Here is a 24,792-nt window from a genome sequence, read left to right as displayed (position 1 = left end):
CCGCCTATCTGAGCGTCGTCTGCTCCTTTGCAACGTCGTCTGACCGCACCGTCGTCTGCGTCTGTCTCACCTTTCCTGCGACTTTCGGAAGTGCAGGTCTTTACGAGCGAGCTCGACTTGGCCTTTCAGAGAGGGCAGACGAAATAACTCGAGCGGTACGTTGTTTTTGTCTAACAACTAGCAGACGCGCATCAAGGAGGCAAGTCAAAGGACTCACTGGCGTGGTGTCCCGAGGCGCCGAGGTTTGTTTGCTAAAAACCGAGAAGGGTGAGCGTGTTAGTGTACGCAAGTTCCCTCCCAAATACTTTTTCCTTCCTTTCGTGTGCGGCGAGACCCCTCATTCTTTAACGGCGTCAGCGGGTTGGCGTCGTCTGCTTTACGTCTGCTGTCAAAGCGATGGCTGCTTTACCTTTCCTGCGTCTGTCGGAGATTCACCGCTTTTTCACTGGCGAGAGTCACCGTTGCCTCGGGAAACAAGGAGATAACAAGAGGAAGAAACTGACCTCTTAATCTAAAATTGAGGTCAGCGATCAAAGTATAATACGGGAAGGGTTGACAAGGGTCGCGCGGGCATATTCCATTCAGCACGCCAGCCGGTCGTGGGCAGACTGTCGCCGAGTCGGGGAGTGCCTGCTAGACCTAACTGCCGTGCTCGCTTGGTCGCGTTCGGTGGAATCGTGGCCGTTGGAGCTTTTCCCGAGTATTTGTGGATCCAGCGTTCTTGTTCGTAGTGGTCTGTTTCAAGTACATTTTACTTTTTTCTTGCTGCTTGAAGTCGGGACGCGTCAGAAGCGCGCGTAAAAAAATAAACGTCCGTGGGTCGTCGCGACCGCGACGCTGTCGGCCATGCTGATTTGATCGTAAGGAGTGCGTAAGACAGCTTCGGAGCTGTCGTAGGATTTTGTCGTAACCTGAGCAAAACTTACGAAAATTTCGTTTCGTGAATACGAATTTGTTCTTAAGTTTTGTCTTACGGACATTTTTGGCGGAAGGTCGTTTCGTGAATCTGGCCTCTGCACTTCCGAAAGTCGCAGGAAAGGTAAGACAGACGCAGACGACGTTGCGAGCAGAAGACGTTGCAAAGGAGCAGACGACGCTCAGATAGGGGGTCGCGATCAGCCAATCAGGGATTGACGTTCTGACGTCACCGCTACCCCCTGCGCAAGAAGCAGACGAACTTGCCCTCCGCATTGGTTTAGCAGATAGAAGCAAATGCACAAACTCGAAGAATACCGTGACGAAGCGCCTTTTTGGCACTGCTCGATTGTCCCCTACCCAGATCATATACCGTTTGCCGCGTTCGGACTTGAGTGAAACGGAGTGTTTAGTAACTCTTCGTGGGTAACATTTTCCTATTGTCACGCATGGGCGGTGCGGGTCTTGAAGGAGGCGTACGTCACAGTCATGGAGTATATTGCCGGTCTGGACCTCATGCACGTCGTCAGCGAGGAAGGGTTCTTGGAGACCGAAGCCGTGAAGATCGTCATGGCCCAGCTGATTCTAGCGCTGGAGCATATGCACCTCCGCGGGTTTCTTCACAGAGACATCAAGGTGTCAAAGTGAGTTGAACCACCCAAGTCACAATGAGGGATGTGTGACTTACACCAACCGAATACGTAAAAGTTGAGTACAGCTCAATGTCAGCTTTTGTAAGAGCAGAAATACTGCGAGGGCCGAAGAGATCTAACCCATTTTAAACGAACCGCAAAAATCGTTTGCTTAACGAAAGGTATGGCTAAGTAGTTAGGGTATGGAGTCAGAATATCATCAGCTAAACTTACCTAATTCAAAAAATAAAAACAAGAAAGAAAAAGAACAAACCTGTTTCATGCAATTCACGGCAGCGTCTCGTGGAAATTGCGGGCCGTGTGCGATGTGCTGCCGACAGATGCCGGAAGCGTCGAGGGCGCTCCGGCGCCGAGCTTACCAGACGTTCTTCCGAAAGTTTTGGCTACACTTCCATCTGCGCAACGCGAGTATCTTTGGTGAAAGATTTTATATTTGGGCTATCTTTTTAAAATAAACTAAATACCAAAAGAGGTGTTTAAATCATTCAGGGTTCCTCATTTCTACCTTAGAAATAAACGGTCGAGGATCCGCATCCTCTAGTGCTTCACATTACGCCATCTGTCGACAGCGTATGCAAGTGGCCAGCCTCGTATGGAATTGTCTGCGAAATAGTGCGGTAAATTGCCCGAAACAGGCTCCACTTTATTTATTTTTATTTTTTTTTCATTTTTAGACGAGGTAAGTTCGTTTGTTAATATTTTGACTTCATACTTCCCCCACCTAGCCGCAACAATATGTAGTAAATCGCGGCGCGCTACTTTGAGAAACCGATTTTTGCGGCTCGTTTAAAGTGAGTTAGATTCCTTAGGCCCTCACGGTATGTGCCACAATGGTTCAGAGAAATTGTTACTTTTTATTCGGAGGTGCAACCCACTTAATTCGAACTCCTAAAATGCACACACTATTCTTGAGCATTCCGCATCAATATAAAATGTACAATATTTTTTTTCTTGTTTTGCGATTAAAAGGAAAGTACAGATCATTCCCTCTCCTTTCTCGACACCAAGTGGGGAAAGGCTACGAGAGTTTGTATACAAATATATTATATACATGTACACTTCTTTTTTTTTTTTTAACTTTGTGATATATAGATAATGTTCGAACCATACGTAGTCGAGAAAGCGCTTTAGTGGGGCTTTAAGTAAAACTGAGGTTCCTCAGATTTTTAAAGCGCTTTGTTTTGTTATTATTCGCGCTTGCAAGCTTGTTTTATATACCTATTTTGAGAGTATATTAAATTTAACTGTGTAATCATTTTTTTAATGTTGCCCTAATTACGTTTTTCGAAAAAAAAAAAGACGACCGCGCTCTTCGAGTGAGCTTTGTATCCGGCAACCCACAGTGGGTCCTTCCAGACAATCTATTTCTCAACTATTCTTTAACAATAATCTTCCGATTCATTCAAAAATACCCAGCAAGCTAACCTTCAAGAGCGATATATACCTTCAGTTTCCCTTCTTCAGGCTTAGTACTTCCTTGTTCGATCGAGCACAACTACAATTTTCAGCATGCTGATTCTCCCCGGTGGACGTGTCAAGGTAATAGACTTCGACACGACAAAGGTCTGCCATGGACATTGTAAGTACACCCACCAGAAGTTCAAGTAAGGTTATGGAACTGACCACGACTAAGAGAGCGTCCTTCCGCCTTCCGCCGCAGTTGCCAAGCGACCCCTGCGTGGCTACTTCCACAGGACGCCCTTCGAGTTTCATGACGGGGAATCAGCGGGCACTGTCCCTTACATGGCTCCTGAAATCCTTAAGAAGAGGCCATATGGTGAGTTAATTATGGTTACACATGAAGCGTTTTAGTAGACCGTTTTTTAGCTCTGTTTATTGTTCTCCACATTGCGCTGGTGCTAGTGTTCATGAGCGGTATTATCATGTGTTCTGAAAAACCTTGACTGTGCTACTTTGTGGAAAAAACATTTCGTCGTATTGAGTGAGTTGAAAGGCTAGGGATTGTATCGCCTTGACTGACAGACGTTTGCCGTTGGCCAGCTTGCATTTGTAGTGTGAACTTAATTCGACGCTTGCTTTGCCGCAGTTTTTTTACAACAAAACATAAGTTCAGTGAAGAACACATCCCATACTGGTACTCTTTTTCATTTATTCAGTTATTTTATTATGCATTTATCAGAGAGAACTGCCACATATATCGGTTATACATTCAGCGAGGCTGAAATTTTGGAAATGTATCAATAGACATTAGATAAATTCATTCACATTCTACTATAAATTAAACGAAAAGTATATATAGGGAGGTAGAGTTAATTAATATAGAGCACGTCGGCTCCTCTAAAGACCTCTCGGTAGTGATGACAAACGTGTTAAGCTGAGCTTTACCAACAAAAAAAATAATAAAGGAACGACGCAGAAAAAAATAATCACACCGTAAACAGTACAAAATAGTGATTAAGGAAGAACACTGATTACTGCTAGAATCTCACGATGTGGTACATACACGCAAGCTAGTACGTAAAGCAGAACAAACAATTAAAATGTATTGGCTCCAGTTATTTAAAAAAAATTAAAGTGAAATAAAACAATCTTTGTATTTATATCGGTGCTACAGTTGATCATCGTATAATCAAAACACAAAATCCTCTTGCGCATCTTCTTTTCTTTTTTTTTCTTTTTTTTTTACGGGAGCAATAACGTTTTATTAGGCTTTGATGATGCAAACCAGCTGCACGATTGTAAAGCCTTCTGTAAACATGTGCGAGGATCACATACTCCACAACATCAGGAGGAGTCGCGTGCGCTTATTCAGCTAATTCAGCCCCTGGGTTCAAATGTTGTCACTGATAAAATCTGCCTGTGGACTCCATTACAGCAACGTCATTAGATGTTCGTGTTTTCCGTTAAATAGGACCTCGTTTGGACCTGCTTTAAGGTGATACTGGCAGCGTCCATATAGCTAAAGTACTCTCAACATTGTAAAAGGCAAAAGCCAAATAGAAGCGTCTCAAAATATGGACAATCTAAACTTTTGGCTCCGCTCAGCTAACGGGACGTCAAAAGATTTTGAAGGTGAAATATTAAGTCTGAACTGCAGTAATTAATAATTTCGTAAGTGTATCTATTTTTGGCAAGGCTAGAATACCCTCGTGAAGGCGACCGAGTTGAACATAATTACTTAAAATCGAAAGAATAAAACAGGGAGGACAAGCACATAAACAGGAAGAAAGAACAGGAAGAAATAGAAACTAATAAGGCATATAGTACATACAGTTGCTAGAATGGGTAAAAAAGAAGACCGCTGCACTCATGAGTGAAGATAACAACTAAGACCAACGTGGGTTGTTCTCTGCTTGTCCTCCGTGTTTTATTCTTTCGATTTTCAGTAAGAATAACCAATTACAGAAAATTAGAAATAATTACAATTTTTCGTTTTTCTAGGTATGACATTTTTCAGAATGTATATTGACGGTGTCACGCATGGTGTTTCTACTCAAGCTCCATAATCACAAAGGACAAAAAAAATGTATGGCACCCAAATGTATACTGAAGAGAACAATCTTTTTTTCAATATGAATAACACTTTCGACGAGGTAATTTTACAACAATGCATTTTCTTGCTCCAATCAACGTGGGCCTGGCCAAAGCGAATCTCGCACATCCGCCTGAGACTGCCTCGTTGGATTTTTTTTATTCAATACTGCCAGCTGTTTTTTAGCAGCCAGGGCAAGAATGGTTACATAGAGTTGTTTCTTTCATTCATGGGACATTTCTTCACATCAACAAGAGCATCCAAAAGAGAAATCAATAAGGCAAGAGAAACCAATACAGTTGCCAGAATGGGTAAAAAAGAAGACTGCTACACTCATGAGTGAAGATAACAACTAAGACCAAACAAAGTTGTTAGCAAGGGACACAAACATAAGGAGCCACAATCGCCGGTAAGATAGGCCAAAAATAGCGGAATGTTGCTGTGAACTTCCTTCTAGAAGTGACAATATAAAATGCAAGCAAAATAACACTTCACTCAAGATTAGGTACCAATACAAGACACAAAGGCATCCGATGACATTGTACCGACCATGTCACGCGGAAGGTCGTTCCATTTGGTTATCGTTCTTGGAAAAAAAAAACGATATACGTTTATCCCGCACTCAGGCATCAGTATTGTTTTATTGTGTTAGTTTTGAGTCGGTCGCAGAGCGATAAACTGCATAGAGTCGGGGAATTTAAATCCTGGTCTTGTTATTGGCTATGCTAAAGGTGAGCTTTAGTCGATGAAGCTTCCGGGGGGATTAATGTAGGGAGCCCAGAACGGTTCAGAAGTTCTGTCGCCGAGATGTTTCTACCTTAAGCGTGATAAATGAAGCGAAGCGCCTTCCTCTGTACGTGTTCAATGCAATCGGTATCGGTTTTTGTGTGGGGGTCCCAGACAATGTCATCGTGTTCTATTACCTGTCTTACAAGGGACCTGTAGGCCACCAACTTCGTTTTGCTAGTGCCATGTTTTAGCCTGTGTCTTAAACACCATAACCTTTTAGTAGCCGCCGAGGCAGTGCTATTAATGTGGTGCTTCCAACTTATATTAGAAGTTATAATTATTCCTAGGTACTTAAACTGCGTGACTAGGCTAATCTCAGTATCATTAATTTTATATATGTACCTCTGCGGTTGTCTTTTTCCTGTTATTGACATATCTGCGCACTTAGCGGTATTTAAACTCATTGGCCAAGATGACACGATCCGGAAATGGCTGCTAGGAAATCGTTTAAAGTTATCTGGTCGCCTGTTGACTGAATATATAAATGCGCGATGCAATCGTCTGCAAAAAAATGGCAGCGAACAGGTGAGTTGTATGCCAAATCGTTGAAATAAATTAGGAAGAGGAGTGCGCCCAATGTGGAGCCTTGAGGGACTACTGAAAGAACGGAATGGTGCTAATGGCGAGTTGGTCGTTTCAATTTGAACGTACTGCTGTATCTGTGATAAGTACGAGTCAATCCACCGAAGTAGTAGTAACAAATTTATTCCGAAAAAGGGTGGCACTTGGCCTGTTTGGGAAGGGGCTAAAGGGGTGTTACGAGTTAGGTGCGGCGCACTATGGAGGCTTCCATCGTAAACCGGACACACGGAAAAATAAAAAAACGGACAAAACAACAACAAGTCTCAAACACAGCTTCTAGTTTATTTGAACACCTCCGCTCTTATATATACACCACAATCCTCCTCTCCAAAGGTCGAAACACCTCCTCTCCACTCCATCAACGACATCTCAAACTGAACCATGCTACCTCCCTTCCTTTCATACCAACCAAAACTGACCCAGACGACCTCCTTTCAAATCCATGAAAGGAGGTCGTCTGGGTCAGTTTTGGTTGGTATGAAAGGATGGGAGGTAGCATGTGTCATTGGTTCAGTTTGAGATGTCGTTGGTGGAGTGGAGAGGAGGTGTTTCGACCTTTGGAGAGGAGGGTTGTGGTGTATATATAAGAGCGGAGGTGTTCAAATAAGCTAGAAGCTGTGTTTGAGACTTGTTGTTGTTTTGTCCGTTTTTTTTATTTTTCCGTGTGTCCGGTTTACGATGGAAGTTCTTCACCAGCTCGCCTGTGCTTTTACCCTTTCTTCTTATGGAGGCTTCACAGGCGAAGCTCCACAGCGCGAGCAAGGTCGTTTTAGAGCGCAGCTCTTAGGGGCCCGTTCCCGGCTTGAGCGGCGTCGGCGTCGCCGTCGGCGTAACCAAGATCATCCCAAGGTCACGTGACCCCTCCCAAGCTCCCAAGGTCACGTGACCTTGGGGGTCACGTGGGTTCATTTTGGGGTCACGTGACCCCTCCAGGTCACGTGACCCCTCCCAAGGTCATCTCAAAGTCACGTGACCCCAAGATGACCCCACGTGACCCTTTAAAGGTCACGTGACCCCCAAGGCCACTTGACCCCAGTTCACGTGACCCCTCTGAGGTCACGTGTCCTATCTGAGGTCACGTGACCCCCAATGTCACGTGACCCCTCCCAAGGTTATCTCAAGGTCACATGACCCCAAGGTGACCACCACGTGACCCCCAGATCACGTGACCTCCTAAGAAGGAGGAGGGGTCACGTGACCCCTCTAAGGTCACGTGACCCCCGAGGTCACGTGGTCTCTTCTCCAAGGTCACGGGACCCCCCGAGGTCACGTGACCCCTCTAGGTCACGTGACCCCCAGGTCACGCCTCCCCGAGGTCACGTGACCCCCTCCCTGAAGTCACGTGACACCCCCCCCCCCCGAGGTCACGTGACTCCGGACCATATTAAAGAATGAGGGGAGGAGGAGGAGAAGGAGGAGGGGTCTACCCTCCCCTCGGTACCCTTCACTCCTCCTCCTCAAGAGCTGCGCTCCAATTCGGCGTTACAGGGATTTGTAAACGGCTTTCACTTTTTTTGGTTCTGTACCGGAGTAACCCACCCCTCGTAGGAGGTCACACCTGGTGGTCGGTGCTTCTCTCTGACGTCTTTTAGTCCGTCACACTCCCAGATGAGATGTCTGATGGTCGGTGCTTGATCTGCGGAGCAGCTGCTGCAACGTGTGATTGGAGGTGGTGGGGGATCGCCTTCTTGATTGCACAGTTGGTTGTACCGCCACCTTGCCACCATGTCTTCTGTGATAGCGAAGCCCGTTCGCGCTTTAACAACAAGCACTTGGGCCCCCTGAGGTAGACCTTGTAGGGTTCGGTGCTACTGCTCACCCGCAAGAAGGACCAACGAGGCAGATATCATAGAACACACCTTTACTGTCTGGCGGCAGCCAACCGACTGCCGAGCCCCGAGACTCGACCGTGGCTCGCGCGCACGTTGCTGGCCGGGCGCGGAGCGCGAGTTCTTTTGCGCGGTGACGGGCCGCAAAGCCCACAAACTCTCCCCCCCCCCCTCCCCCCTTCTCTGTCCTCTGGCTCCGTGGCTGTCCTCTCTGGTTGTTGGTGGTAGAGGAGGAGGGGTTGTGACGGTGCAGGCGGCCGGATGCGGTTCGTGGAGGCCGCCTTCGGATTGGTGATGCGATTGTTGCAGTTGCCAATGAAGTCCCGATCTGCATCTTGATGTCGGAGAACTGTGCGTTGTTTAGGTGACGCACTGCTCTCTGCCTGGCCAGGTGGTCCTCCATCTGCACCATGACACAGCCGTTCTTGTTCTTCAGAACGTGATCTTGACGACGTTGCTGTACAGGCAGGGCAGGTTGAAAAGCATCAGAGTGTTCATCGTCTCAGAGTTAAACACCATCACCAGAAACCCCTGATGCTGGTCCGCCGCCTGATTACGAGTGGACACGTCTGGGGCCGTAGCTGGTAACGTCGGGCTCTGGTGGACCTTCGTAGCGATCCTGGTCTCCATTTTTGTGTCCCGTAGCCGTCGTTGTAGCCGCAGCCGGGGCTGCTGATCTTGCGGCATAGCTAGGGCCGGTAGAGGGTCCTCGGCCGCCCACTGCGTTGCCGTAGTCCCCGAAACCACGTGGCTCATCGAAGGGGTTGAGAGAACCTCCGGCAACGGTTGAGGCGGTAGCGAGACATGTCGAAGGTTCGAAAAGAACGAAAGGAAAAAAAAAGAATCAACAGTTGTCTTCTGGAGAGGCTTCTACAAGAAAGCGTCGGTACGTTGGGCGCGGCAATAGACTGGCTAAATTTGCGAGCACACTGTCGGTGTATATCGCACAGAACTACGCGCACAATCTGTATGGTGCGGAAGCTAGTTCTCGTCAAAGCCTAATGCAACGCGCATTTTCTAAGTCTTCGTCTTCGTCTTCGTCACCAACATCAAAAAGAGTCCTCGCAGAATTAAGTTTATTTTTAATTATAACCCGGATCGGCATCACTCTCCACCTGCGAAAGAACTTCGTCATCCAATTCATAATACCGTTTGAGGTTGGTGACATGAACGGGTCCAGCGAGTCGTCCAGACTCACAATGAACAAGCGTGTACGTAAGGCGTGAGGCCTTGTTTCGCACTCGATACGGACCATCCCACCTGTTTGCCAGGGAAGCTGTGAAACCTCTGGAGGCGTCACTAAGTGGGTGTGTCCGCCGGAGTACAAGATCTCCAACTTCGAATTGCACGTCCCGGTGGCCACGATTGTACTGCTCAGCCTGCTGAAGCCGTGCGGCGTCCAAGCTCTCCCGGGCATCACGAACGATGTCCCTGAGTCTGCGTCGTAGGCTTCCTGCGAACTGACCGTATGAGCGAGCAGCGCCACGGTTGTTGGTCGTGCAAGTGTTTTCCAGCGGGAAAGTCAGCTCTTTTCCGAAATTAAGGCAAGCTGGCGTAAAACCTGTAGACCGGTTAACGGTTGTGCGAGTTGCGAACGCGAGCTCTGGGAGCTTTGCGTCCCAGTCAGGGTGACGCTCGGCGTGAGCTATTAACATCGATTTTAGGTTTCGGTTCACCCGCTCTGTGATGTTTGCCTGTGGGTGATAGGGAGACGTCCGCTTGTGTTGTATGCCCGATGCGGCACATGAGTCTCGGAACACTTTGCTGGCAAAGTAAGTAGCGTTGTCGCTAATCAATTTCGCCGGAAATCCGAAGCGTGTGAACGTCTCCATCAGACACGACCAGATTCTTTTGGACGTCAGCGACCGTAATGCAAATAGCTCCACCCACTTGCTAAAGTGATCCGTGACAACCAACAAGTACTGGTTGCCACGCGGACTGCGTGGGAAAGGGCCCATGACGTCGACAGCAACGCATTCCCATGGGGATCGACTCACGACTGGCTGCATGAGACCAGGGGGCTGACCACCGCGCGGTTTGGCTTTCTGACAAACCGGGCATGAACGAGCGTACCTGAGCACGTCCTGACGAATTCCTGGCCAAGTTTCAGTACGGCTTAACTTTTCAAAAGTCTTGCAGCCGCTACTGTGACCAGCCAAAGCAGAGTCATGGTAGTATCTAATGAAGGACGTGCGAAGTCGGCGAGGTATCACGGCTCGAAATGGAGTGTCTGTGGAGCCACCCTCCTCGTCGTCGATCTGAGGTATGTACCGGAGAAGCAGACCGTCTTCGGCCAGCAAGTACGAGTCAAAACCCATGTCAGCGTCTCTGTTGCCACGTCGGTCACGTGAAGATAACCACTCAGAGACCCTGCGACAAAGTCCATCGTTCTGCTGTGCAGCACGAAGCTCATCTCGGCTAATCAAAGTACCCCAGCGCGAGCCAGCATCTATCGCAGCCACAACATTGGCATCCTCAGGCACGTGCTCTTCGCCGAGCGGAGCGCGCGACAAAGCGTCTGCAACTTTGTTTTGGGAGCCTGGCTTGTGCACAATGGTATAGTCATATTTCTGAAGCGTAAGTGCCCAGCGTGCTAATCGTCCTGCCGGATTTTCCAGCCGCTGAAGCCAAGACAAGGCGGCATTATCCGACTGGATCACAAAGCGCGCGCCATCAAGATACATGTTGAATTTCTGCAGGGCGAATATGATGGCTAGGCACTCAAGCTCGCAAACGTTGTAATTCCGCTGAGCTGCTGTCAACGTATGGCTAGCAAACGCTACGGGTCGTAAGACACCATCAAAGTCTTGAAGCAGCACAGCGCCTAAACCGTAGCCGCTCGCATCGGTTTGCAGCACAAACGGACGGTTGAGGTCTGGGAGCTTCAAAGATGCTGTCTCAGCAATAGCTCTGGACAGTTGAAGGAAAGCATTTTGCTGTGCCTCCGTCCAACGCCATTTGACGCCTTTGCGCAGCAGTTCGTTCAGAGGCCGCGTTATCTCTGCAAAGTGGGGAATAAACTGGCGGTAAAATCCAACCATGCCAAGAACTCTCTGCAAACTCTTTGCACCATGGGGGGGAGGAAACTCAGTTATGGCCCTCAGCTTGTCCTCATTAGGGCGAAGCGATCCATCGTCGATTACAAAACCGAGCAGGTTAATCTTAGATGTTGCCAGTTGCATTTTTCCCGGGTGAACTGTCAAACCAGCATTCTGCATGCGTTCGAGAATAGTCCGAAGGTGCACAAGATGTTCTTCAAACGTGCGTGAAAAGACTACTACGTCATCCATATATGCCATGGCGTAGTTGTGCCGTGCGTCTCCAAGCACAATGTCCATAAGACGCTGGAATGTGGCAGGAGAGTTGCTCAAGCCGAAAGGCATGCGCACAAACTCGTACAACCCTCTGTAGCATGTGAATGCTGTTTTCTCAATGTCAGCGGGCTCGACCTCTATCTGGAGGAAACCGCGACTGCAGTCAAGAGTCGTGAAAAAACTCGCGTTTCCCAAGTTGTACATGATCGACTCAATCGAGGGGTACGGGTAGGCGTCACGAACGGTTACCGCATTCAGGCGCCGGTAGTCGACGCAAAGCCGAGCCGTTCCATCCTTCTTGGGGGCAAGGACGATCGGGAAGGCCCAAGGGCTCTGTGACTCACGTACTGCACCCGTGTCGATCATCTCTTGGAGCGCCTTGTCCAGCAGGGCTCGCTTGTGTACGCTGATTGGTCGAGGGTTGCAGCGTAGAGGCCGTGTATTCCCGGTGTCAATTGAGTGCTTTAAGACACCGGTTCTGCCGGGGTTCTCCGTGAACATCGTTGAAAACTCCTCAAGGAGTCTTTGGAGACGCCGCTTTTGCTGGTCCGTAGCAGGACACTTCTGCAAAGAATCGCTTACCGCACATGGGAGTCGCAAAGCAGGCGTTCTAACGCCAACGTTATCGACACTGACGATACAATCCTCTCGTCTGGTAAATGGAATCAGTTGCGCGTCACTACCCAACCGGTAGCCTTTGTTCGGAAAGTCCAGAACCAGGTTCTCCCCGAAAATGAAATCTCGCCTTAAAATAATCGGTACCGTGAGACCAGGTAAGCAAACGAAACGCTGACGGCGTTTTTTCTCGTTAAACCCGATCTGTAACCTCACGGCTTGACTCGCGAGCATTTCTGGTCCTGACGCTAGCTGTAAGCGCACGTTAGTCTCGCGCAGGTTGGCTTTCTGCTCTTTGCACCGTTCAATCAGGTAGTCCCCAATAAGCGACCGACTCGCAACGGTATCAATCAGCGCTGCCACAGCTATTCCGAGCACTGTAACTGTCATACGAGGCTCAATTAGCTCAAGGTCAGGCTGAATTCGACATACCGATGGAAGTTTTGCCGAGTTGTCCATGGTCATCGCGGCCGGCAGGCGTTCAGGGGTCAACGCCACCGGCCGTACTCGTTTCCCGAGGCTGCATTGCTGTTGCGCAGTAGGTCGGGGCAGTCACGCCGGAAGTGGCCATGGCGACCGCAGCCGAAGCACCGCAGCGAGTTGCGCCGGTCAGGGCCGTGCGTCTGGCTTGCCTGCGCTTGTCGTTGCGGCCCTTCTTGGTGTCCCTCGTTGGACCAGCGATCGGCGCCCCGGTTGGCATTGCGGGGGAAGGACCTTAAACGGCTTTCACCCTGCCGTAGTCTCGATCCAGCCGGCCGGGCACGTAGCCGGGGGTCCGAACCATCGAGTGGTCTCCCGCGCTCCCATTGCCCGAAGGCGTAGGAGTCCAGCGCACGGGGGGGACAGACCGCGCCATCCAGGGTTTGGCGCTGAGTCGGACCTCTTCTGGGCCCGGGAGCTCGCCAGGCACAGGACGGCTCAAGAGCTTCTTCAGGCGGTGGCGGAGGCCGATACTGCAGCTCGGCCAGGAGCGTCTCTTGTATGCCGTGAGCGTCCCGGGCCAGTTGCTCCAGGGTGGAATACGTGCGGCCATGCAGGTAGGGCCGGAATCTTGGGTGGCTCTGCTGCATCACCCGAGCAACCCTGTCCGACTCCGACGTCGTTGGGCAGGCTCTTTCATAGAGCTCCTGCATCACCCGTACATATTCGACGAGGGTCTCGTCCGGGTGCTGGGTCCGGCGCTCCAGTTCTCGCTGGACTCGAGACTGGTACCCAGGTGGAAGAAACTCATCTTGAAACTTCCGCCGAAAGTCTTCCCAGGTGAGGAAGGGGGCCACGATGCGCCACCAGCGGGCGGCGCTAGCCTGGAACGCCACGGGCAGCACCCGCGCAAGGACGTACTCGTCCGAGGCTCCCGTGGCGAGCTTATAGGCCGCCAGCTCGGCCAGGAAGTCGGCCACGGACTTCCGGTCGTCGTAGCCCGTGTACAACGGAACCGGCACTTGGGGTCGTGGCCCTTGCCCTTGGTGTCCGTGGTCAGCCAGGACCAGGCGTTGCGCGACGGTGTCGCACAGGTTGGCCACCCGAGCCATCAGGTCCATGGACGTCGGGTCAGGCCCTTCTCCGGTCTCGCCTTGGTCTGCTGCGGCTCTATGGCGGGTCTGCATCGCAGTAGCAACCGCAGAAAAACAGGCAAACAGAAAAAACAGAACAAAACAAAACACAAAAGAACGGAAAAACACGCAATATACTACAATATGCAGACTATTCACAACGGCCAAGCCCCGATGGCAAAGATGGCGTCCGGTGGCCGAAGCCTAGTCGAACGACCACGTAGGCCTATCGGGGATGGCGAAAGCGAGAAAACCGGTCGAACACGCCTAAAACGGGCTAAAAGCCTGCGGTCCAACCCGCGGGCGAGCAGTAGGCCTCGCGTGGAGCGCCAAATAATGTAGGGTTCGGTGCTACTGCTCACCCGCAAGAAGGACCAACGAGGCAGATATCATAGAACACACCTTTACTGTCTGGCGGCAGCCAACCGACTGCCGAGCCCCGAGACTCGACCGTGGCTCGCGCGCACGTTGCTGGCCGGGCGCGGAGCGCGAGTTCTTTTGCGCGGTGACGGGCCGCAAAGCCCACAACCTTTAGGCAATGGATTTTTGAGGGGTGGTACATGACCTTTCAACCGGTTTTTCCGAATTTGCTTTCGTCGTCGTCGTTCTTCCTCCGGGCTGTGGTCAAGCGATGGACGGTAGATCGGCACTCCCTGCGAGCGGCGAGAAGTGCAAGCCTCGCTCGCCAGGACGTGCGCGGCCTCGTTGTCCGCTTGACCGGAGTGCCCAGGTACCCACTGGATTTTTACTGCGACGTCTTTTTGTGCTTTTATTATGTTGCAGCCGCTTTTTATGGCGTACTTCGTGGTTCCGACTCTGGGAGGACCGATTAGGGCGTGGATAGCTGTGGAACTGTCACTGCAGATCGTGACCGTCTTGGTTTGCTCGTTCACAATTCGGTGGTCTGTGAGAATCCAATTTACACCGACTTGAAGCGCCCGGAGCTCCACTTCGGTGGTGGAGGGTGTCTCGTTTAGGTGGTAATTTTGTAGGCGATGATAGCCGTCTTCGGTTCTCGCCACAACGGCAGCGATCTGAGTGTGCGGATTCCAGGATGCGTCCGTAAAAAGCCGCATCTCCGTGGGGTCTGTTGAGGGCTCATTGAGTGCGCAGGCGATAGTGGCGCGCTGCGGGCCATAGCGTTGGTCGTTGGTTTTCCGGCTGAGTGGTCTGCCGTCCGTGACGGGGAAGTCCATCCACGGCGGCACGTGCGGTGGAACCTCGTCTAAAATGGCAGCCATGGTGGGGTCGTCTGAGAGAAGGAGGCGCTGCCCCTGAAGAGTGAGGGGACGGCGGTCCTGGGTTCCCTCGCGGCAATCTTGTATAATGAACCTTAGAGGTGGAAGTCTTCCGTAGCGATATAGTTCTTCCACTCGGGTGTGGCGAGGCAAGCCGGTGATCACCCAAAGGGCGGCTCGGTAGAGAGCCTCCAGTTTTTCGACTTGGGTCTTTGTCAGTTGGAAACACACAGCTCCGTACGTGGCCCGAGACACAAGGACTGCGTACACGAGAGTGCGCGCGATTTCGGAGGTGGCGCCTCCAAATTTAGTTGAAATTCGTTTAATGATATGCACTATCTTTTTCCAAGTGGGCGTCAATTGCTTTAACCATTCGGCTGCACCACCACGCTCGGAGATGGGTATACCAAGGATGCGTATCCAGCCTGTGTCTGATCGCTTCAGGGACGCGCCTCCAATGGTGAGAGTAACCTTGGCTTGTTCCATCCCAGAGCCTCCCAGGAGAATGTATTGCGTCTTCTGCACAGATATCTCCATTCCTGTATCTTTCAAGTAGTCGTGCAGCGCCGCCAGCGCCGCCTGGAGTGCTGCGACTGCCGATTCGGTGTCCTCGTGATCGTCTGCTTCTGTCCAAATGGTAATGTCGTCGGCGTACAGCGTGAACCGTACGCCATGGATGAGTTTAAGCTTGCGGGCAACTCCGGTCATGACTACGTTGAAAAGGAGTGGGGACAGGATGGCTCCCTGTGGCACTCCAACGCAACTTGAGAAATGCTTCGGTTCAGCGCGCCTGGAGCGGACTTTGAAGGTTCGGTTGCAGAGGAAGCTCTTAATAATATTCAGCATCCGCTTGCCCGGGTACGCCACCCTTGGGCCTCTTATAACTGCTTCGTGGGGGACCGAATCGAAAGCTTTCTTTAGATCCACCGCAACGAGGATGCTAGGCACAGTCCGCAGGTGTCCCCATTTGGTACTAAGGAGTCTTCTCAGAAGGTAGATGCTGTCTTGTGTGCTCAGGTTCGGACGGAAGCCAGTCTGGTGAGGATGGAAGAAGAAGGAAACCTCCTCTAAGTGATGGTTCAGACCGTTGAGGCATAGCCGCTCGAGGAGCTTACAGATCGTCGATGTGAGTGACACCGGACGAAGGTTTGGAACCTCGTTGGGGCGTTTACCGGCTTTAGGTATGGGGGCCACGACGGCGTGCTTCATCCAAGGCGGAAGTTGGCCGCTCACCCAGATCTCGTTGACGGTATCCAAAAAGGTGTCTTTCTCCTGTGCGGGGAGGTTCCGGAGCATGGTCCAGGTGATTCCACCTTTTCCTGGTGCGCTCTGGACCCGGACTTGCTCAAGAGCAGTGTGCAGTTCGGCTGGCGTGAATGGGGTCTCGAGCTCATTTGTCTCGTCCACCGGTTCGGGTTCGTAGATGGAGGCAGGGGGGTTGCGTGCAGCTTGCGGGAAGAAGGTACTAGCGGCCTCCTCTTCAAACTCTTCGTGACTCATACCCTGGGTCAGCAGCACCGTTTCGACAACTCCTCGCGTTTTTTTCCTGTCGCTGAGGGCTTGGTAAGTGCCCCATAGCTTGCGGAGGCCGGTGTCTTTACCGAAGGATGCGCAGTGCTGCTCCCATCGCTGTCTACCGAGGTGTTTGGAATGGCGGCGAATCTGCGCTGTCTTGTGACGAACGCGAACTAAGTCTGCGTGGGTTTTTCCTTTCTGCAGATATTGACCGTGTAGCTGCTCCCGAGTCGTCCAGAGGTTGAGGAGATGTTTATCGGGAGCTGGAGTTTCGGCATCCAACTCAATCGAGCGTGTTGCCGATTACGATGCTTGAAGAATCTTTACAGGAAAGGAGGCCTCTTCCAACTCTTGGATAAATTCACGGTACTTATCCCAGTCCACATACTTCACTTTCTTCCTCCTCTCGGCCATTCGACCTTGAGGCTCAAGCCAAACGGGAAAATGGTCGCTGCTCCAGGGGTCCCCGTTGGAGCGCCACTCTCGGATGGTCTCCTTCGTAGCCCAGGTCAAGTCCGGTGTCGTGTTTCGCTGTCCGGAATGGAGACCTAATCTAGTAGGGTAGTCGAGATCATTTATAAGAAAGAGGTCCGCATCGTTCGCTTCTTCCTCGAGGTGCCGACCGCGCGGGGAAGTCCATCTGTAGCCCCATGATGTGTTGGCGGCGTTGAAGTCGCCGCCCACCACTACCTCGTCCAGTGGATATAGGGTGCGTAGTCTACTGAGCCATTGGTAGTTATCGCTTCGGTTTCTGCCGCTACCAGGACGGACGTAAGCGGAGGCTACAAGGAGCGCGCGGCCGCGTGCGAGATAAATGCGCACGGCCACCACTTCCTGGTACTCTGTGCCGAAACTTGTGCTGTCTATCTAACAGTGATGAATGTCTTTTCGCACAAACACCGCTGCCTGGGCCACTATGGTGGGCGGACCTTCGGAGGGGTGATGGAGAATACTAGGTTGGAAATATCCTTTATACCCGTTTCTGCCAGGTGCGGTTCCTCGCGTTTCTTGGAGAAGGAGCGCGAGAGGTTTGTTTTTTAGTGTCCTTAAACGCTCACTTAATTCACTCGCGTTGGCCGCGAGGCTACGGCAGTTCCATTGGAGGAGCACCGATTTACTTGGCGCGGCCATGATGGCTCTGTTGGGGAGTTACCGAGGAGGTCGTTTATTTATTATTTAGGAATACTACTGGCTCCACTCAAGGAGTCATGGTAGGAGTGGGTACAAAACATGTATACAAGATGCAGATTTATAAATGAAAACTCAATTAAGTATGAATTCAGGAGCAGATACAAAATTAGCAACAGTTGTGTTAACGACGACATCATTTGGTAGCTCGTTCCATTCTTGAATTGCCAGAGGGAAAAAAGAATATCTAAAACAGTCGTTTTTGAACCTGTATGGTTTTAACGATCTTGTATGGTTTAGACGTGAGGACCCGGCCGATAATGGTTGTATATAGCTGGAGCTTTGAACATGAAGAGTGCCATTAAGAATATTGAACAACAATTTTAATCTATCAATTTTCGCTCTCATTTGCAACGGTTGAAGCTTCGCTCTAATAACTAATTCGGTGGACGATGTTTCTCTACGATAATCATTAAAAATAAATCGAGCAGCTAACTTTTGGATACTTTCAAGCTTGTTAATACCGTTTAGTGTGAAAGGGCACCATACTGAACTAGCATATTCGAGCACAGGCCTAATGAAACTTTTATAAGCAATAAGTTTAGTGTCAAAATTAGCATATTTTAATTTCCTACGACACGCAAACAAAGTGCCCCTCGCTTTGTTAACCGTTAATTCTAAATGCTGGTTCCAGTTCAGTTTATTGTTAAAAAGAAGTCTTAAATACTTGTACTCCTCGACCCGATTTACTGGTTGTCTATCCAGTAGGTAACTAAATTGAATTGGCTTTTTTTTACAGGACATTGTCATGACGGCTGTTTTAAAAAAGTTTAACTTCATTTGCCATTTTTTAGTCCAACACAGTATCTCATCCAAAGCCTGCTGCAGTTTAAGATTGTCGGTATGGCTTTTTATTGTTTTATATATAATACAGTCGTCAGCGAACAATCTAATCGGGACATCAATATTGGTTGGAATGTCATTAATGTAAATCAAAAACAAAAGTGGCCCAAGTACGGAACCCTGGGGCACTCCTGAAGTAACGAGCACTTTGTCCGAATCAACTTTGTTGTAGTGGACATATTGGCTTCGGTTTGATAAATACGCGGTTATCCAATTTATAATTTCTGGCTGTTTGAAGTGTTCCGCGAGGAGGCGCGGGAGCTGGTTGCGGAGCGTTTGGGCAATCATTTCTTGTATTTGTGATAGCCTGATGGCTTCCGCCGGCTCGGGTGTAGGTGTTTCGGGGCGCCTGAATGGAGCAGGTGACTGGGATAAACGCCGCTCGCGGTTCATCAGCGTACGCCTATAGACGCCTCCCCTCGCGGAGCTGCTGTTGGTGCTCCCTCTCTTCCTCCTGTTCTTGTTTTTTCTGGAGTTGATATAATTCCTTTAGTCGTTTCTGAATCTCATTGATTCCCGTAGTGAGCTCTTGGATCTCTTGCTTGGTGCGGGCGGACGCCTTCTTGGACCTCTTCGGCTTGCCGGATGTCGCAGTCGCATATGTCGTACCAGCTGCTGCAGTGGCACTAGTGCAAGACGTGGCGAAGTTCACCGCTTTGTGCGCAGGACTGCGGTACGATCCTTTCAAAGTCACCGGCGTAAGAGTCGCGTCCGGGAACAGTGGTGGAAAGTCGGTGCTGAGGTATAACGGTGTCGGAGATGATTCACAGAGTGGCGCAGCAGCTGCGTTGGCGGTGCGCCGGCGCGATCGGCTACGTGACCGGCGCTCCTTGCGGCTTTTGTTTTTCTCAAGTCGGCGTTCACGTTCTGGGCATTTAGGATCCGTTGCTAGGTGACCCTCCGCCGCACACAGCGTGCAGTAAGCAGCGGGGGTTGCGCTGCTTACTGCACATTGTTGCCTACCGCATGTCTTGCAAACCGCGGCGTTGGGGCAGTGTTTCTGGAGGTGACCATCTTTGTGGCAATGAAAGCACACTAGCGTTCGCGGAACGTAAGGTGACACGCCGCAGAGTTCCGTGAAGTAGCGCACCGTCTTGGATAGTCGGGGTGTGTCGAAGGTGGCGATGGCGAAATTGCTTCGTCCCATCCGTTTGACGTCGAGGACCGCGGAGCGTTCGCAGTCTACATTATCCCTGAGCAGTTCGTTAGTCCCCACCGGGTCGACACGAATAACCCCACGAGACGTACCGCGGCGTCGGAGGTGCAGGGCTTCGATTTCGAAGGGCGTGCTGCTCTCCCTCGGGATCTGGTGAAGTTGGCAAATCCGATCGGCATGAGTGCTGTTGTATGCGGTGACCGTGATCGAGTTGCTGCGAGCGTCCCTCTTGGTAGACATGTTCTTGCCAAGCGATGGGTGCGGAGCGAGCTTAATTAGAGCCTTGCCAAGGTGACTTTTAGGGATTTCCGTGAATGGATGCTGGCCTCGCGGACGAATCAACACGAGGAATTTGTCCTTGGTAAGAGTTTCGGCGGTGGCAGTAAAGCACTTTACAGGCAAGCGGCGGCGACGTTGCACATAGGTCCAGCCTGCGTTGTCTTCGCTTTCAGGGGTCAGTGAAACGGAATCTTCGGCGTCGCTTTGAAACTTCCTCTTTTTGGTCTCAACGGAAGGGGTCCTGGAGTCCTTGGGAGCATCGGTTTCCATTGCCGAGTCCATTGCGGCCGGCGTGGCAGCCGGAGCGGGAGCAACGCTCCTCGGCCGGCGTTAGGCCTATGCGTGGTCGGGTCAAAATACGGTCGTAACTTGCACAGTTCCAGACGGATTGGGTCTAAAATTACTCGATGCGTGCTGTAGTACGTTGGAAAACTCCACGTCAACAAAACTGGGCCTACCTTGGTGGTTTCCGTCAAAAAGATCGTTCGACAAACGGAGCTCGTGCTCAGCGCGTCCGATCGCTGCGCTTCTCGAAGCGCCGTCATCATCCACCGAAGAATTTGGTCGTTTTTAAGTAAATGTCGAAGTTTTAACATTAAGTTATGGTGAGGCACCCGGTCAAAAGCTTTTTTCCATATCCAAAGAAACAGCATCGATTTGTCCGCCCTTGTCCAGAATTGACAAAATTTCGTTGCTCATGTGGAGTAGCGAGACTGTTGAAAAGCCACGTGGAAAATTGTGCTGGCTAACCAAGAAAAAGTGGTCCTCAAAAAGGGTGCTCAGGCGTTTCAAAACAAATGTTCCACTACTTTACTTGCAGTACACAACAAGAATATTGGCCGATAGTTAGAAACGAGGAACTTATCACCTGATTTAAGGACATGGGTTACTCCAGTGTTGTACACGTTCTTCAAGAAGAAGAACGGAAGCTCGTTCCTTGTTCCTCTTGATTTCTGGAACGCGTTCCCGTTACAAGTTCCGTCTGCGAAAAAGGAACTTGTTCCCATTACAGCTTAAAAATGAAACGTATCGTTACATATACGTTACATACTCAAATTAAATTTGTATTTTGCAAATTAACACGTTTACTTAGATCAAAACAAGTTATATATATATATATATATATCTTATCACATAGCAACATACGAATTTGAATGCCGCGATGAAAGGACACCAGGAGAAGAAAACACGCGAAAGCAAGGTTTCATTTGTTGATAAATTCACTTTTAAAAATCTCGGTGTTTTTCCGAATTCACGTTTGTGGTGGGCTATGCAGACGAGCCAAATATACTGTTGCCCCACATTGCACGAGCGTTTTACAACAACCTCCCACATTTCAATCGAACAAGCTCCCGTGTTCGAACTTAACATTTTCTTCTCGATGTTGCTGTCCGCGTGACGAGCAAATGGAAAAGAGAGTAGGGCTTTCGGAAGGTCAGTCTTGAGAACCACCAATCCCTCTTCGTGAAGGTTGAATTCGTTGTCCAGATTGAAGGTGGGAGAAGAGGAGAGGGAATTAAGGTTAATTCTTTTGCATCTGGCCAATCTTTGGCGTACAAGGGTGCGTTTAATGTCTTGTAACCTGATCTTTTGGTGTAACTGTAGGTTTCTTTGTAGAAGTTCAGTGATGACTGCAGTCGGCCTGAGATTTCTGGGTGTATGAGGATTCGTGGAAGCAAAGAAAGTAGCTGAGTTTAAGACGTCCCTTTTTCTGTCTTTTCCTTTGACTACATGTTTTGATTTCTGTACCGCAGTCGTGGGCACTGAAAAGAGAATCAATGCTCACAAGTTCTCCGGCACCCTACTGTTACCGAGCGAAGATCCCACAAAAATAAACCCTAAATAACAAAAAGAACTTAACGAGATCCTGCTCTTTGTAAAGATATTGTTTTAATACTTTTTCTATTTACCCTTTTAAAATAAAATAAAAATTATCCCACTGGACGAAAAAAACGGAACGCCATTTCTTCTTCCGTTCCCGTACAAATGTAACGAGTTCCCGTTCCAGTTTCACCGATGCAAAATGGAACGGTGGCGTTGCCTCGTTCCTCGTAAAAGGAACGCGTGCCAAGAACGCCGTTCCTTGGAGCACCGTTCCTTGGAACGCCGTTCCTTGGAACACCGCTCCGTACAACACTGGGTTACTCTAGCAATTTTCCAGTCTTCGCGAACTTCTGCATTTTGTAAGCTTTTTTGAAAAAGGATATGGAGGTATTTTGCACAGAATTCGTCATACCTGTAAAAAAATGTGTTTGGTATATCACCTTGCCCGGTCGCTTTCTTTGTGTTTAAGTGAAGCAAACCAGAGAAAATTCCCACCTCGCTCATAATCAGGTCTGGCATTTCACCACCAGCGCCTCGAAACTCGATAGCTTGGCCGTTTCTGCGAAGGAACACGGAAGCGAAGTAATCATTAATGGCTGTCGCGACGTGGTAGGGGTCTGTAATTTCTACGTTGTTCTGCGCTAGTGTTTTTTACATGGTCGTTTTTGTGTGTAAGGTGCATCCAAACTTTTCTCGCGTTGTTACAGAGAAAGTTGTGCATTTTAACATCATAGAAGGGGTATTTAGATAATTTTATTTTCGTACGTAGCTCGGTACGTATAGACGGTAATATGCTGTTTGCAGTTTGGGTACACGTGCGTGCGAGTCGTCTTGCACGATATTTTAACTGAAGTATTTCACGTGTTAACCACGGGCTCTGATTATTTAGTTTTATTTTCTGCGTTACGTACATCTGGATACATTTATGAACTGCATTTTTGTAGCGCAGCCATATCCGGGCAACAATGGTAAGATCACTGCCATATATTTTAATAAAATTGTCGTACTCTAGTTCAAGAACGTCCAGGATGCTTTCTTCTTGAGCTGCACTATTGAAATCGAGGTAAGGCTTTTTAAGTTCACACGCGGTTGCGCCAACATCTTACTTTTTAGGAGCACCAAATTGTTATCCAAGATTCCTGGTAATATGTCGACTGTTAATTGGAATTGACTAACACAATCAGAAAGAAAAACAAGATGAAAAATTGAGCTGGAGCTCGATGTAACACATATCGGTTTATTAATAACCTGGTTTAAATCGTAACCAAGGGCCGTATCTAGGCGCAAATCTGAGTACACACAGGGATATAAAACAAACAGAAAGTCCCAGTTTATCTTGGTCAGGGTAAAATCGCCACACATTATGGTGTGAGCATAGCATTTGCTGTGCTCGCACACGAAATCGTGCAATTTTTCTGAAACAGAAATACCAGAATTAGGAGGACTGTAGAATGCACAAGTAAGTACGCTAAGTTGACACAAGTGAACTATAATGCAGACCATTTCAATGCCCGTGTTGTGAGGAACCTTGATATACCCTAAACCCTTCTTTAACACTGTTGCAATGCCTGCTCCCTTTCAGTTTTGGTCTTGGCGAACTATTTCGTGCGATCTTGGTATCACTGCTGAGTCGGGAATCATTTCGTGAAGCCACGTTTCGGTGACGACTGTAACATCTGGGTTATATGTAACAAGAATACTTTTGAAATCTTCGCTTTTATTAAAGGCTTCTGGCGTTGGAATTCAACAAGAAAAACAGTTTTAGATTAAATTGCTGTGTTGGTGTTACTATATTCTTGAGATAGATGGACTGATCAGAAAAATATTTGGTTGGAAACTGGCGTCATATCGCGGACTGGTTCTCTCTCGTTCAGAGTATCGTCCCATTTAAATAGCTCTCCGTTGATTCGTATTCTATCAAATGAGGGAGAAATTTTGTACCCGTTTGTCTTGTGCGCTTTTGCACTTTCCCAGAGCTTTTTTTCGAATAGCCTGTGCACGAGGCGAAACGTCTTCCGAGATTCTGTACACTATGCTCTTCAATATTTCGCAGTTCTTGAGTATCCTAGTTTTGTCCCTTCCGCCAACCAGTTTAAAAATGACTGGCAGGCATTTACCAGTGACCGGTCTTCCTATTTTATGTATACGTTCAATGGCAACGTCACGTACTTCTAGTAAGTCTGCAAGTATATCATAAACGATAATTTTATTGCTCCTAGTTCGGTTTTACAAGTCAACTACTCTTATGTGAAGACTGTCTACTGTTCTTTGAAGCTCGTCGACTTTACGCGTGTACAAAGAGATGGTTGACGAAAGACCGTCTAACTTATTATCAATGGAGGTCAGCTTATTAGATGTTTCCTTTAGTCGTTGTGTTACGGTGTCAGATTTACTCTTTAGTTCACGAACGTTCTCAACTATGATCTTAAGCATCTCTTCAGTGGTTGGCCCAGGCTTTGGCTCAATTTCGCCACATAAGGGGAACGAGTCAACAAGGCAATCGTACGCTGACCCAAACATAAAAAGCAGTGATCGTGGGCATGGCAAAAGAAGACATACGCTGTTGCTACGATAAGTGAGAACCGGACGGTTGTCTCTCACCTGAACGAAAAAGAGGAGGGGATTTGTGAGACGCATTGTGTCCCAGCTTTTGCCCCGCCCACTGATTGGGAGCCGTCGTGCGGCAAAATTTCTAATCTCGTAAAAAATGACGTAGAAAAACGTGATGCACGCTGCGCCGTAAGCGTTGGAATCCAGCCAAGACTCACGTGGTTGCTGCCAGTAACGTAGCTTGTAGCGTATTCTTGAGAAGAAACATGATGTTTTTGCTGTGTCTGTCTTTTTGGACCCATGGGACGCCTCGCTTGAAGAGTGCTCGCGACTGACAAAAAGCAAGGCCTGAACAAAAAACAAGAAGGATTTGTGAGACGCATTGTCGCACAGCTTTCGTCGCGCCCACTATTACAAAGTCAAACACTACTTTATGTATACGCCGTAGACTTTACG

General features: G+C 49.2%; 1 protein-coding gene across 1 annotated transcript in view; it reads left to right on the top strand.

The window, feature by feature from the left end:
* LOC121048606 overlaps positions 1–24,792 on the top strand; it is a 95,787-nt gene that overhangs the window by 63,213 nt on the left and 7,782 nt on the right. The window contains exons 8-10 of the mRNA XM_040505122.1: positions 1,387–1,559; positions 3,077–3,147; positions 3,229–3,345. Coding sequence (XP_040361056.1) covers positions 1,387–1,559; positions 3,077–3,147; positions 3,229–3,345 — 361 coding nt within the window. The remainder of the gene's footprint in view (positions 1–1,386; positions 1,560–3,076; positions 3,148–3,228; positions 3,346–24,792) is intronic.

Source organism: Ixodes scapularis, unplaced genomic scaffold, assembly GCF_016920785.2.
Source record: "Ixodes scapularis isolate PalLabHiFi unplaced genomic scaffold, ASM1692078v2 PGA_scaffold3__209_contigs__length_174095766, whole genome shotgun sequence".
Classification (NCBI taxonomy): domain Eukaryota; kingdom Metazoa; phylum Arthropoda; class Arachnida; order Ixodida; family Ixodidae; genus Ixodes; species Ixodes scapularis.
Note: the sequence above shows the minus strand (reverse complement) of the source record. Positions and strands in the feature narration are given on the sequence as shown.